Source organism: Tursiops truncatus, chromosome 16 (assembly GCF_011762595.2).
Source record: "Tursiops truncatus isolate mTurTru1 chromosome 16, mTurTru1.mat.Y, whole genome shotgun sequence".
Taxonomy (NCBI): Eukaryota; Metazoa; Chordata; class Mammalia; order Artiodactyla; family Delphinidae; genus Tursiops; species Tursiops truncatus.
Genome location: NC_047049.1, coordinates 77,620,076 through 77,634,979, shown reverse-complemented (window position 1 = coordinate 77,634,979; position 14,904 = coordinate 77,620,076). Strand labels below are relative to the sequence as shown.

Genomic DNA, 14,904 nt, shown 5'->3' with positions numbered 1-14,904 from the left:
AGGCACTACACTGGAAACTGTGACAGATTACAACATTTATTCCAAACTAAATCCCGTATTAATCAGCTTCTGATCTTATTACATATTATTCAACCCAACACTTTTCTTAAGAAATTGTTGTCCAACACCAAAGAAGATATATAGTTTTCCCTGATAAATTTACTTGTCACTGATTCATACAGGTCACAGAAGGTGTAGCTAGCATCTGTGATTAACAAAAGGGATTCATTTCTGAAACATCAGTTTTTTTCATTTACATGAAGGCAAAATAGTAATTCAGCAGATATAAACTGTTTCAGGTAGGAGTTTACAGCATCCCAAACTCAAGAATAAAAAAACATAAAAAAGAAAAACAAAAAACACAAAAAACTGGATGAAATTTAATTACTTTGTATAATGATAAATATTTAAGTGGCCACAGCTTTCACTTTCCACCATAAACATAAGTATTGCAAATCTTAATCTGAATGCAGTACTATGAAAGCGGTCCTGATTCTGAAGAGAAATAAATTTTTTTAAAGAAAATTCAAAGGAACTATCAAAAGTAGATGACACCCACATTTTAACATACTAACTGATGTGTTTCTATCCTTGTGAAAACCCTGTACTCCTTTCAAGCACTTGTGAATTTGTAATGGATGAAAAATATCTGCTAGTCTCTAAGTTCCACCAGTTGAATCTAGACATTTCAGATATCTAAGGCTTTTCATCCTCAAGTGCGTTAAAAAATACGACAGCATTCAATTACATATTCTCTAAAGTGAAAAAAAAAAACCTGTCCTTTTATGACTGTAATTTCTTCCACCATTTAAGTAGACTGTACTTTTTAGACAACATCCTACATTCAGTTAACATGTTTACGTTTAAGAGGAACCTGACCATCGGTTTTCCACATCGGTTTTATCACAATGCAATAGAGCATCTGATAATTTAGAGACCAAATGGATCAGTAGAGAAAAACACACCATATAATCCTAAATCCCCGGAAATACAAGGAACAACTGCTATCTCTGAGTTGTCTAAAGATCACCAACATTTTCCTGAAAAATCTTTCGATTAAGATTATATTTGATTTCGCTAATCTAATAGGTCTTCTACTAAAAATTCACAGTACTGTTCACACAATAAATGAGATGTTCTTTCATCGGCGTAACCGATAGAACCACAGTACGGTTCAGTTTCTAGAGTCAGATTACTTGACCTGCTTTTAAAACACTTAAATTCACGCAGTTATTCCTATCATTCATTCACGGCAAAAAGAGGTTCTATACGAGGGAAAAAACATCATCCTCAGCGAGATATCCTATAACCGGCTCCAAGTCCACAGCAAAGCCCACCGAGATCCACGGCAGCTGACCCCCGTCGTCCCCGGGGACGAGCTCGGGCCCCAAGCCACCTCACACACCTTCCTCGGCAAAACTCGGGGTCACTCACACGACCTCGATCAAACCCCCCCACTTCCTGGATCCTCTAGCCCCCGAGGCTGGCTTTCTGGAGGTGATCTTACCTTCATGATGATCCTGGGGCCGCGATCCCCTCGAAAACACCAGATTCACCTGCACCTGGAGGCGAAACAAAAGACACCCCGTCAACACCACGGGCACCCCTCTGCACCGGCGGAGGCGGAGGGAACCGTGCGAAGCCTGCACCCCGACAAGGAGCCGAAGGAGGCGTCAGTCCCCGAACCACCAAACGCCGAGCCGGGGCCCCCTCTGGCCCCGCCATCCCCGCAAACCCAACCACCTACACAGCTCGACAGCTTCCCGTCCCCATTGTCGGGACCCGACGGAGTTTCCCGTCTCCGACAATGACGCCATTTCTGTCAGAGAAGAAACTCACTACAAGCCCGGGGGCCGGCGCGGGGTCGACCGCCCTCCTGCCCGCAGGCCTGCGCGCCGGTCCGGCCGCTCCCCCTCGGAAGAGCTGCGCACCCCGCGTCCGAGGGGGCGCGGGCCGGGCCTCGGGGAGCACGGCGGGGGCGGCGGACCCGCCGGAGGGCCGCGGGCTACACCAACCCGCCGCAGAGGCTCAGCCCACGTCCCGCTCCGGGGCGGACACCCGACAAGTGCGAGCGGGATCCACGTCTGCCGGCCGCGGGGACGGCGAGAGCGCCGAGGGGCCGGGCGGCGGCAGAGCCCCCCCACCGGTCGGGGCCCCCCACCGCGGCCGAGGGGCACTAAAGCGCCGAGTGTGCGGCCGCCAGGGTGGGGGGCGACTCGGACTCGGCAACTGCGGGGGGGAGGGGGGCGGCGCGAGTTCCTCGGAGGCCGAGGCCCCGAATTGGGGCGCCGGGGGACACCATCCCAGCGATCTTCCCCGGCTCCCCGGCCGGGCCCAGTGACTCCCCTGAAGACCCCCTTACGAGACCGCGAAAGCCCCAGAAAATGCCCCTACCTTCCTGGGAGGCAAGCTCCGACCCTGGCACGTCCAGAGTCCCCTCCCCTGCTCCCCCCCAAAATCAGCAGGCCCGGGGGAGAGATGGGGGAAGAAGGGCGGCGGGTCCAGCGGTGGCTGAGGCTAAAGCTCCGGCTCCTCCTCCTCCCGCGGCGGCGACTGGTACCTTTGTTTGGCGGCCGCTCGGGCTCCCTCGCTGGGGGGAGGGGGGACGACGAAAAATCCCTCCTGGACTGGAGGTCCGAGCCCCCAGTCGCGCTGCCCTGCAGAGGACGGCGGCGACAGACCCTCTGCGACTCCCTCCGGGCAAAGGTCCAGGCGGTGGCCGTGGCGGCTGCAAGCTTAAGCGCAAGAGTCTCCCTCCGCTCCGGCGCCTAAGCTCCTCACTCCGGACTCGACTGACGGGCAAACATCGCTTCCCCCCCACCCCAAGTGCCCCCCCCTTCCCTCCTTTCTCCCCTCCCCTAGACTTTTTTCCCCTCCCCTACCTCTTTCCCGGATGGCCTCTTAGACGACCTCGGATTGGTTAGACTTCTTTAGAATCCGCCCATACTCTGTTCCTATTGGTCCCCGCGATACAAACAACGACGCCATTTTCCCACCAGTTCTATGGAAACAGAAAGTTACGCCTCATAGCTCCCCGGGAAATGTAGTCCAGCCTCTGGGGCCAATGCGCGAGGCCTTGCCCCTGAGAACTGCAAGACCCGCAACGCCCCGCGCCTACGTGAGACAGGGAAGGGGGGGAGGGGAAGGGGGCGGGGCGACAAAGCAAAGGGGAGGCGGCAACGACGCCTGCGCAGTGTGAGCGGGATGGCGCATTTTCTTGCACCGAGCAATGCGGTGTCGCTGGCGGGTGAGGAAGGCGGAGAGTGCTATCGTGAAGTGAGGGGAGGGATTCTTGTAGGCATCCGGGGGAGCCTTGTTCTGAACTATAAGGTGGGAAGTTGATGCTGGGTACTGCTACTCCCGGACCCCCGGCGTGAAAGTTGTGATATCATCCTCGAACCGTGAGTGGCTGTGGTGGCGGCTGGGGGGAACCCGGATGGGGAGTGAGGGTGGGGGAGGTTGGGAGGCGGAGCTGAGAGGAAAGAAAGAAAGGAGGGTGAGGACCCGGATGCTGAACCGGATTGTGTCTGAATTTTCCATCCTCTCGCTGGAGAAGGGGAGGAGCGGTAGGGGACCCCGCGGAGCGGAAGGGGGCCTCGGGGCGGAGAGGAAGCAGGAACCTTACCGACCCTGCGGGCTCCGCTAGACGGAGTCGGCGTTGGAAGCCCTTCTGCCAAGCCTGTGTGGAAAATATGACTCGAAGTTATTTAAATTCCCTCCATGTACCTCTCCGGCAATTTACTTCACACCCATCCATCGTCTCCCGGAGTTCGAGTGGAAGGATGCACTCCACGCTTCACAGCCGCGCTTACACTTTGTCGATTTAGCAATTCTGAAAACAGACCCATCCCTTTTTAAAAAATTACTTTGCACGATATTTTCCCTTTTCTGTTCGTGTGCCCGGATTTCGTCCTCTAACGCATTGGAAGGTACTCGGCTTACGTCCCTTCGTTCATTTCGTCTTTCCCACATTTGAACGCCACCGCCTGGTGTGGTCCCTGCCGTCATGAGCCTGAGCCTAGTGAGACAGGCAGGATGGCCACACAAGTCAGTGTGATATTGCAACAGGTGTGAGTGCCGCGAAGGAGAGTTTCGTGGTGATAAGAGAATTGGAAATAGGGAGTTTGCCTTAAGGAGATGAGGGAAGGCTTTCCCGAGGGAGTGAGGATCCAGCCGAGAGTGGCAGGGTTAGCGGGAGTTAACTACGGAAAGAACATTCCAGAGAGAAAGAACATCACGTTGGAAAGCCTTCTTCCAGGAGGGAGCTTTTTAAACCATGAGGAGCAGCTGGGCCGGGGGTGGGAGGGCGCGGGGCTTGGCTGTCCGAACCTGATACGCTATGTTAGGGAGTTTTGTTCTTATCTAAGAGCCATGGGATAACTTCGGAGGGTTGCCAGTCAGAAGGGAGATAGGACCAGATTTGAATTTCGAAAAGGTCACTGGCTAAAGAGTAGAGGACCAGGGGGATATTGCTTCAGTAGTCCAGACGGAGGAGAGAATCTGATTTTGTGTTAATTAATATTCATCGTGTGTTGTTTGAACAAATGTAAAGCAGTTTCCCAGTTTTGAAAATGAGTAGTTTCAGACTCTCACAGAGGCATCCTGTGGTGGTTCGTTCTAAAAGTAGATTAGACACAACATTGTAAATCAACTATACTTCGGTAAAATAGTTTAAAAATTAATTACTTTTAAAAAAGTAAATTAGTAGAGTTCATGTAACACATTAATGCCTTTTTATATTCGGGTCCAGTATGTGATAGCTGAAATTTCTAGGTGTGATAAATTGGAGTCTTTTGGGTTAAAAAAGAAGAAAAGAAAAAGAGCCAAATCAGAGTATATGCCACAGTAATGTAGAAACCCTCAGACTCTTCAGAAGACAGGAAACTTTAGTTTTCAGTACCTAGCAAAATTGAGGCTTCTGTGTTTTCCCACTGTTGAGAATACTTGCATACAAACATTATCTGGGGAAGGAACATTAATTGATTTATTTGTTATGTGAGTATTCTTAAACTTACCAGAGTGAGCAAAGGAAAGAATGATTTTTTTAAAGTTCATAACTAATATTTTCAGTCGAACAAGACATCAACCAGCTAAGCCCTAAGAATTGAAACAGATTAGCGCTGAAAATCTGTCTAGTGGCGTACTGTTACTGATACAGAGACAAAAGAGAATTATTGAAAGTTGGTCGTACTGATTTTTAAGTTAAGTCACATGTGTTCTGGAGGCTGTGAAAAAGATAAACATAATTTTCTCAACCTAGTTGGGAAGAGATGGCTACTAACTGGTTTAAATAGAACAGTATATGAGATGCTTTTTTAAAATTCTACTTTTAATTCTGTTCAATAATCTTTTAACCTAAGTGATTATTCTTCCTGTGCATCATCTTCTTTTCTTTCTTTAATCTCTTAAGAATAAGATAATCTGTGTCAAACTTTAAACAGTATAGGTAATAGGTTACTAAACTGGTATTTGGATTATTTCAAAATATTTTCTGAACTTTTTTCCCTTGCAACATACTTAACATTAATTGTTGGTCAAGGCAAATGTAGAAGAAAATACAGAAAATACACTTTTCAGTCTTTTAGGCTCATGATCCTAGAGACCAAATCATTGTCCCAAGAAGCAAAAGAAAGTAGACAAAGGTGAGAAACCTTCTGAAGTGTGCCAATTAGAAATGAAAACTCCCTCCCATCCCCCCAAAAAGAGAAAAAACAACAAAAACAGAAATGAAGACTCCTAATAGGAGGACAAACAAAAATAGCAATAGATATTTACAAAGAAATAGTAGAGATTCAATAGTAACGGGGGATTCTAGGAAAACTGAGTGATGTTCTAGGAAATATTGAAGTAAATATAAAATTCAGAATAATAAGTCACTACAGGGGAATATTTTTAATAATATAATTGCACTCAAGTAAATGCATGTCTTAATCAGAATGTCGAAAATTGATTGATTGTGAAGAAAATGCAGAATAGGATTTTCTCCTTATATTTTAAATACACAGTTGACCCTGAACAACATGAGTGGGAACTGCTGGGCTCCACTTACACATGGATTTTTTTCTTTAATAAATACATACTACAGTATTACATGATTTGCACTTGGTTGAATCTGTGGCTGCAGAAGATTTTCAGTTGTGTGTGTGTGTGTGCGGAGGGGGGGTGTTGGTGCCCCTAACCCCGCTGTTGTTTAAGGGTCAAATGTATAAAACCTACTCTTTTTTTTTTTTTCTGCGGTACACGGGCCTCTCACAACAGTGGCCTCTCCTGTTGCGGAGCACAGGCTCTGGACGCGCAGGCCCAGCGGCCATGGCTCACGGGCCCAGCCACTCCGCGGCACGTGGGATCCTCCCGGACCAGGGCACGAACCCGTGTCCCCTGCATCGGCAGGCAGACTCTCAACCACTGCGCCACCAGGGAAGCCCCAAAACATACTCATTTTAATGCTCTTAGAAAAAAAAGTATGTTTATTAATTTACATGATCAGTCAAGTATAGAAGTATCTAATTCTGTTGTTGCCTTTCGATGTTGATGTCAACAATTTAAGCCTTTTATGGTTGATAAAATAGGAACGGCTTTTAGTGTAAGTTTTGTAACTAAGGAAACCACTTAAAATCCAGGTGAACACCTTGACCAATATAATCACTTAAATGAAGACTTTGTTTTTTTTTTTAAAGAGATATAATTTACATATCATATAGTTTACCCATTCAAAGTATTCAACTCAGTGTGTTTTGTTGTATTCACAAGGTTGGGCAACCAGCACCACAATCTAATTCTGGAACATTTTGATCTCCCCAAAAAAAAGAACCCCATTAGCAGTCACTCTCTCTTCCCCCCACCCCAGCCCTATGCAATCATGAGTCTACTTTCTGTCTCTATAGATTTGCCTGTTCTGAACATTTCATATAAATGGAATCATATAATATGTGACCTTTTGTGACCATCTTCCTTCACTTAACATAATGTTTTCAAGATTTCATAGGTGTAGAGTTTTCATTTAAAACCAAACTGAAAGTTTACCTTTACTACAACACCTTGAAATACAAATACAAATTCCTTTGTACTTTGATACTCAGATAATTTAGTTAACTACATCATCTTTATGTTTCTCCTTTTTTACAGATCAGCTTTGAAATTAAAAAACAATGGAGAAGACTCAAGAAACAGCCCAAAGAATTCTTCTAGAACCTTACAAGTACTTACTTCAGTTACCAGGTAACAGTTTAGTTACAGTACATATAGGGTCATCTATATAAAGTAATCGTCATTTCAATATTAGCATACAGAAAATGTTAGAATTGCCAGCTCTTGAGAGTTTCTGTTTTCTATTTTGTAAGAAGATACACATGAGGAAAATAATAATAAACTTTTACAGCTTTTTGTTCTTAAAAGAGATGTTTTTGAGGCACCCCTTAAAAAATATCCAATTTTATAACATAACTAAAAACATAAAAACACTTAAAACATTTGAGTATCTCATTAGAAGTTTTTTTCTTTATGCATGCCACACATTCCTATTCCCTACTCTTTAGATATTAGGGGATGATCTGCCAATTTGTGAAACAAGAAGAAGCTTCACTTAACTTTCCTGTTCAGGTTTTCCATTATCACATACACTGCATTTCTTATACTACTAGTTCCTGTAAGAAACAAATAGTAAAGCATCCAAAGCACATTACTTGGAAGCATAGCCCACATTATTCCTATATAAAGATGAGTCACTTGAACATGGCTTCCTAAAGAAACACCTGCCTAATCATATGTATGTGCTTGTTTTATTTTGCTCTTTTTTTTTTTAAGCTTTTCTGGGAAATGATAGTAGCAAAGAAAAACTCATGCATGTGATAAGCGTGGCTTCTTGTAATAAAGCTTCATGTATAAACCAGTTACTAGGGCTTCCCTGGTGGCACAGTGGTTGAGAGTCCGCCTGCCGATGCAGGGGACATGGGTTCGTGCCCCGGTCTGGGAAAATCCCACATGCCGCAGAGCGGCTGGGCTGTGAGCCATGGCCACTGAGCCTGCGCATCCGGAGCCTGTGCTCCACAATGAGAGAGGCCACAACAGTAAGAGGCCTGCATACCGCAAAAAAAAAAAAAAACACTAAAAGGTGATAAGTTGGGACTTCCCTGGCAGTCTGGTGGTAAGGACTCTGCACTTTCACTGCTGAGGGCCCGGGTTCAATCCCTGGTCAGGGAACTAAGATTCCACAACCTGCACAGCATGGCTCAAAAAAAACGGTGATAAGTTGACAACTATAGAAACCCATTTAGCCCATAGTGTGGCTCAACTGTAGTGATGATCTCAATCACAAAAAGGTTGTCATTTCTGTTCTAAAGTGCACACTTTTCTCGATGAGCACTCCTCAGTGGCATTTCTATTCTTCTTGAGTCTGGGGAGGATAAGTACTGTTGTCTGAAGCCAGAAGAGTGGTAGGTCCCTTCCTCCACCTTGGAAACCATCATGATTAGTGTCATTTCTATTCTGGCAGACCCTCATGGAGACATACTTGTTAATGTCAATGCTTCAAAAGAATGGAGGAGAGACAAGCAGAGAATGCAAGGGAAAGGTTGCCTACTGTTTAAGAAAAAGCCAAGAGACTGCTTTTGCGTGACATTTATTCAGCAGCCAGTAACTTTACTTATTTTAGAGTCTCATATTGAGAAAGGTAGCACTATTTCTCTTGTACTCTTCCCACCTATTGCTGGACTTATTTTGTTACACGCTGACAAACACTGGTTGGAACTGGGCTACCATAAAACATGCCAGTTACCAGTGATGACAAGTGTCCAACTAGCACCACCCAGCGTCTCTGCTCCACTACTGTGCAGAACAAGGACTGCCTATAGTTACATTTTAACAGTAATGCTTACCTGTGTAATGAACTACTTCTGTTAACATTTTTTTTAATCCTCATTATTTGGAAGTAATGTTTTAGGCCGTTAGATAACATATTTAAGACTCTCATTAGGTATCCCATCTTTTTATTTTTCAAATCAAATATACTCCTGCACCCATGATAGAATAGAACCTCAAAAGAGTTTCCTAAAGAAAGAGGAAACTGTGTTATGCATAAACTATTTTTCACAGAGAGCTTCAGAGTTACTAAAGTGACTTAAAGATGGGCCAGGCCATTTATTCTATTGTAAAGTTAATCTTGCTGAAAAGAGGTTATAATAATAATTGTTGATATTAGGATATTCTGAAATTAGTAAAGTAGAATGACTTTTATTTATGTTTCTTTATTTACTCTAGAAGTGTAGGTCCCCAGGCCTTTGCAGTGGGAGGTGGAGGGTGGGTTTTGAAATGGAGGAAGAAGAGGGCCTGCAGAAAGGGAGTCAGTAACGTTAAAGTCTTAAAAAAGAAACAGTAATTACTGTAATATTAAAATAAAACCTGAGGGGACTTCCCTGGCGGCGCAGTGGTTAAGAATCCGCCTGCCAATGCAGGGGACACGGGTTCGAGCCCAGGTGCGGGAAGATCCCACATGCCGCAGAGCAACTAAGCCCGTGCGCCACAACTACTGAGCCTGCGCTCTAGAGCCCGTGAGCCACAACTACTGAAGTCCTTGCACCTTGCACCTGCGCTCTAGAGCCTGTGCTCCGCAACAAGAGAAGCCACCGCAGTGAGAAGCCCACGCGCCGCAACGAACAGTAGCCCCCGCTTGCCACAACTAGAGAAAGACCATGAAGCAAATGAAGACCCAACGCAGCCATAAATAAATACATACGTACATACATACATACATACATACCTGAGTACCTGTAAGTTAAGCCATTTATTGTACTGTTTTCTAAATACATTCTGAAGTGAAGGGGAAAATGTGCCTGCACATTGATTCTCTGTTCTTCATCTTCTTCTTTTTTAAGGTGATAGGGTTACTTTGCACAGTTGTGCCTTCTCAGTATAGCCCAGATTGACCTTGGTCAAACTGGAAAGTAAATCAGAAGGATAAAGGATATAATTGCTACTCAGACCACATTCTAAAGGCTAGTAGACAGAGGATACTGCTTCCAGAACCCTAAGAGATCCTTCCCTTTTAGACTTCTCACAGAAAGTGAAACTTTGTTGCATTTGGGTATGTGATGAGGGTGTGTGTATTCATTTGTTTGGCTGATTGGTGCAGAGAAAACACAGATAGGACTCAGAAAATACTGTTTTTGTTCACTGAAACTTTATGTAACTATTTTCCTGAAACCTAATCTGAAATTAGGGTGTAACTGTGCATTCGCTTTAGCAGGAAGCTCATAGAAAGAACATTTTTATTAAATGAACTGGTTGTGGTTTTTATCTACCATTCCTTTATATTTGGGCTAAAATGACTTCTAATGGTGAGTACTACCCAAAGACCTCTCTTGAGCTTTCTGTGTAAGAAAAAGATAATATTGAAAAACTAATGGCCCTAGTCAAAATAAAGAGATTAACTTTTGACTAAATTCAGGATGTTAAAAGGGAATACTTCATGGAGTGGTAATTCACTTTTTGATAGGAAAGAAGCAGAGCTGTCCAGTCTCTAAAATCTTAATATAAAGGAATGGTAGATAATTTTAAGAGGTAATTCTATAAGGTAATTCAATAGCAAAGTACATTTACTTTAAAATACCTATATTTGGGCTTCCCTGGTGGCGCAGTGGTTGAGAGTCCGCCTGCCGATGCAGGGGACATGGGTTCGTGCCCCGGTCCGGGAAGATCCCACATGCTGCGGAGCGGCTGGGCCCGTGAGCCATGGCTGCTGAGCCTGTGCGTCCGGAGCCTGTGCTCCGCAACAGGAGAGGCCACAACAGTGAGAGGCCTGCGTATCACAAAAAAAAAAAAAAAAAAATCCTTTCAGTTACATTGTATATTGGACTAGTAAGTTAGAAAAAAGAAAAAGGAACTATCCAAAACCATCCATTTGATGTTAGAGGAAAGTATAGTAAAAAGGAAAACTAAAAGGAAAACAAAAACAAAAAAATACCTATAGTTATATATTGAATGGATAAACAACGAGGTCCTACCATATAGCACAGAAAACCATATTCAGTATCCTATGATAAACCATAACGGAAAAGAATATTTTAAAAGAGAATGTGTATATATGTATAACTGAATCACTTCGTTGTACAGCAGAAATTAACACAACATTGAAAATCAACTACATGTCAAAAAAAAAAATACCTATAGCCTCTGAAGTGGATGGTGGTAATTAACTGCCACTAACTAGACTGGCTCCCTTTTCAAAAGAATGAATTAGATCATAATTCCCTAAAAGCACATTCCATATTACTCAGCCATAAAAAGAAACAAAATTGAGTTATTTGTAGTGAGGTGGATGGACCTAGAGTCTGTCATACAGAGTGAAGCAAGTCAGAAAGAGGAAAACAAATGCTGTATGTTAACACATATATATGGACTCTTAAAAAAAAAAATGGTTTTGAAGAACCTAGGAGCAGGACAGGAATAAAGGACAAGGGGAGGGGGAAGGGTAAGATGGGAAGAAGTGAGAGTGGCATTGACATATATACACTACCTAATGTAAAATAGATAGCTAGTGGGAAGCAGCCGCAGAGCACAGGGAGATCAGCTCGGTGCTTTGTGACCACCTAGAGGGACGGGATAAGGGAGGGTGGGAGGGAGACGCTAGAGGGAGGGAATATGGGGATATACGTATGCATATAGCTGATTCACTTTGTTATACAGCAGAAACTAATACAGCATTGTAAAGCAATTACACTCCAATAAAGATGTTAAAAAAAAACATTCCATTCCAAAACTGTTGATATAAGTTAAGATGAAAGGAGTGAGCTTACTGATGGGGCCCAGGAGTCCTAGAACTCTCTTTTGCCTGCCCTAATTTTAAAAGGTTGTGCATTTTAGGATATGAGTTTTGGTGGAGGGAGGTAGTAGGGCCCAGCAGTGGAAGACAAGCTCTACAGTAGATAATGGATTGGTGGGGCTGGATTTGTCAAGTTTTATTAGTTTCACAGGAAGTTTCTGAATGTGTTTCTTGTAATTAAAAATATTAATTTATTGCCAAATTTTATTCTTTAAATGCAGGTAAACAAGTGAGAACCAAACTTTCACAGGCGTTTAATCATTGGCTAAAAGTTCCAGAAGACAAGCTACAGGTATTTAGGCAATTCTAACCTTATTCTTAATCTCCAAGAAATTAATAGATATCATGTAAAAATACTCCTAGCTCTTAATTCAGTTTAATGATCATACATATCTTACATTGAGGTTGCTAGATAATAACTAGTTGTAAAAACTAAGGCACCTGACACTTTGATAATCTGTTAATATACATTAAGTATTTATAAGCTCTTTTGAATAATTCAAATAAAATGAAATTTTTCAATTGTATTTCTTGTTAGATTATCATTGAAGTGACGGAAATGTTGCATAATGCCAGTTTACTCATCGATGATATTGAAGACAACTCAAAACTCCGTCGTGGCTTTCCAGTGGCACACAGCATCTATGGAATTCCATCTGTCATCAATTCTGCCAATTATGTATATTTTCTTGGCCTAGAGAAAGTCTTAACCCTTGATCACCCAGATGCAGTAAAGCTTTTTACCCGCCAGCTTTTAGAACTCCATCAGGGACAAGGCCTGGATATCTACTGGAGGGATAATTACACTTGTCCCACTGAAGAAGAATATAAAGCAATGGTGCTGCAAAAGACAGGTGGACTATTTGGATTAGCAGTAGGTCTCATGCAGTTGTTCTCTGATTACAAAGAAGATTTAAAGCCACTACTGAATACACTTGGGCTCTTTTTCCAAATTAGGGATGATTATGCTAATCTACACTCCAAAGAATATAGTGCAAACAAAAGCTTTTGTGAAGATCTAACAGAGGGAAAGTTCTCATTCCCTACTATTCATGCTATTTGGTCTAGGCCTGAAAGCACCCAGGTGCAGAATATCTTGCGCCAGAGAACCGAAAATGTAGATGTTAAAAAATACTGTGTACATTATCTTGAGAACGTAGGTTCTTTTGAATACACTCGGAATACTCTTAAAGAGCTTGAATCTAAAGCCTATAAACAAATCGATGCATGTGGTGGGAACCCTGAGCTAGTAGCTCTAGTAAAACACTTAAGTAAAATGTTCAAAGAGGATGAATAATATTAAGCCATTCTTGATTAGGCCTGATAGCTTAGTTGACTTTTTTTTGTCTTTTAGCCTATTACCTTTTTTAAAATTTGGACCAATCTGTTAGTATCCAAAACCTGAGTGATAGTGGTGATGTGAGTGAGGTTGTTTCAATATAGAATCCCCGTGTACAGATAATCATAGTACCAAGTTGAAGGAATCAAAAGGAGCCACATTTAAATGAGTCTAATTTGAATGTCAGAATGTGCTGTGTTAGGACGTTGTGGCCAACTCTGCCATGCATGTTCTGTTGATTCTGTCAATAAAGAAGACTTCAGCTCCAGGAATTTTTATCCACATACTTCCTAACTGTACTGTACGGGCAGTTCACAATTCATCTACCCCATTTCCAAGCCATTGACTACTTGGGACCAGTTTCTATAGCTAGCTGGCCCGAAGACCACAGGAACTCCTCTTTCTTCCTAAATGTCGTTGCTTAGAATAGCTCATTCTCCTCCCTGGAAACTCCCTTAGTGAAGTCTTCCATGAGAAAGCTGACAGTGACAAGCAGTAAGCATTCTGGGCCTCTTTTCCTTTCTCCCAACCCAGCAAATTCTGCTGTTTATTTAACCAAGGAGTCTCCACTGAATGAAATTTACACACTAGCCCAAGTTCTTTTTTCTTCTAATGTAACTTGTGCCTCAAAACTAATTAGTATCTGGGTACAGCAGTATCTTTCCATTTGTGGGGGGAAAAAAGGTACATGGAAAAAGTATTTTAGGAAGGAGCCTTTAAACCATTTTATGCTGTCTTTATCATTAGTAGTAAAAATCATAAAAGCTGTTTGCTCACAAGTACAAAAGCTGGGGTAACTGTCCTTTTCCTTCCCACCCGCATCGTTAACCCCTCTGTAGGCAGTTGGTGCTTGAATGGAAAAGGAAGTAGGCATCTTTAACCTCTATGATTAAAGGAAAGAAAAGTGTTAACCTGAGAGCTACTGCCTGACTGAAAATTAGCCAAAGGCTATACTATCAGGCACAGTTAGCTTTATAGTGCCTTAACCCTGACTATCCCTTTTGTTTCATTTTAGGCCCTCAGCCCCTGGAGCCATCTTATGGCACAAGAGGTACGAAAAAAGAGACCCTGATTTCTGTATGAGAAGTGTCACTGACATCCCAGAATGAAAGTTTGTACTTCTCAGTAGCATTACATTTTGCTTGATTGGTTGTACAGTGTGTTATCTTAAATCAAACCACCATATTTTTGTATGAGAAATTCTCACCAAAATACTCAACCTAAATCTTTTTTGAAAAGTTCGGTATTGCCTTTACTTTTAGAATAATTTGAATCTTCCGTTTTAATTGATTCAAGGAAACCTCTTCTGAAAATCATACATATTTGTGTTATACTATGGATATTTGAACTTTATTTTTATGAACCTGTAACAAACTTGATATTAAAAAAGATCTAATGCTAACTATATAGACAGAAATGAAGTTATTTACCTATAAATATAATGATTGCTTAAGTAGATTATTTCTTAGCTAATCCAATTAATTTTGGCCTGGTGCTACTCATTATTCTTTTCTCATTTTTTTATTTTTTAAATTTATTTTTGGCTATGTTGGGTCTTTGTTGCTGCACGCAGGCTTTCTCTAGTTGCGGCGAGTGGGGGCTACTCTTTGTTGCAGTATGCGGGCTTCTCATTGCAGTGGCCTCTGGCTCCAGGCACGCGTGGGCTTCAGTAGTTGTGGCATGTGGGCTCAGTAGTTGTGGCACGTGGGCTCAGTAGTTGTGGCACGTGGGCTCAGTAGTTGTGGCTCGC

General features: G+C 42.9%; 2 protein-coding genes across 12 annotated transcripts in view; one reads left to right on the top strand and one right to left on the bottom strand.

Annotated features, from left to right (window-relative positions):
- The window catches only part of ARID4B (AT-rich interaction domain 4B), a 126,780-nt gene extending 123,973 nt beyond the window's left edge, over nt 1-2,807 (bottom strand). For 3 of the 6 annotated variants that reach the window (XM_019941538.3, XM_019941540.3, XM_019941541.3), the window contains exons 1-2: nt 2,561-2,804; nt 1,508-1,562 (exon numbers count right to left, since the gene is read on the bottom strand). In XM_019941538.3, the coding sequence (XP_019797097.1) occupies nt 1,508-1,513 (6 nt within the window). In that variant the 5' untranslated portion in view covers nt 1,514-1,562; nt 2,561-2,804. Of the gene's footprint in view, nt 1-1,507; nt 1,563-2,394; nt 2,528-2,560 lie in introns of those variants that run through there. The other 3 variants (XM_033841555.2, XM_073793650.1, XM_019941539.3) reach the window with 3 other exon arrangements.
- A 367-nt stretch (nt 2,808-3,174) lies between these two features.
- On the top strand, nt 3,175-14,561 carry GGPS1 (geranylgeranyl diphosphate synthase 1). 6 transcript variants are annotated; one of them, XR_012326663.1, is made up of 5 exons: nt 3,254-3,401; nt 7,126-7,218; nt 12,037-12,107; nt 12,354-13,649; nt 14,170-14,561. XR_012326663.1 is itself a non-coding variant. In XM_073793648.1 (5 exons), exons 3-5 carry the CDS (start codon nt 7,149-7,151, stop codon nt 13,110-13,112), a joined length of 900 nt encoding a protein of 299 aa, XP_073649749.1. In that variant the 5' UTR covers nt 3,254-3,401; nt 6,259-6,461; nt 7,126-7,148; the 3' UTR covers nt 13,113-14,561. The 6 variants fall into 6 exon arrangements, 5 of the variants coding, with proteins under 5 accessions (XP_019797090.1, XP_073649749.1, XP_019797089.1 ...); XM_073793648.1 differs by adding an exon at nt 6,259-6,461 and having other exon boundaries at nt 12,354-14,561; XM_019941531.3 differs by lacking the exon at nt 3,254-3,401 and adding an exon at nt 3,175-3,247 and having other exon boundaries at nt 12,354-14,561.
- Nucleotides 14,562-14,904: the final 343 nt, after the last annotated feature.

What these genes read in the sequence shown, in the direction of transcription:
- GGPS1 (XM_019941531.3), top strand. Translation starts at nt 7,149, where the DNA reads ATGGAGAAGACTCAAGAAACAGCCCAAAGAATTCTTCTAGAACCTTAC. An exon ending in GTACTTACTTCAGTTACCAG is followed by an intron (nt 7,219 to 12,036) that starts GTAACAGTTTAG and finishes CTTTAAATGCAG; the next exon opens with GTAAACAAGTGAGAACCAAA. An exon ending in TTCCAGAAGACAAGCTACAG is followed by an intron (nt 12,108 to 12,353) that starts GTATTTAGGCAA and finishes ATTTCTTGTTAG; the next exon opens with ATTATCATTGAAGTGACGGA.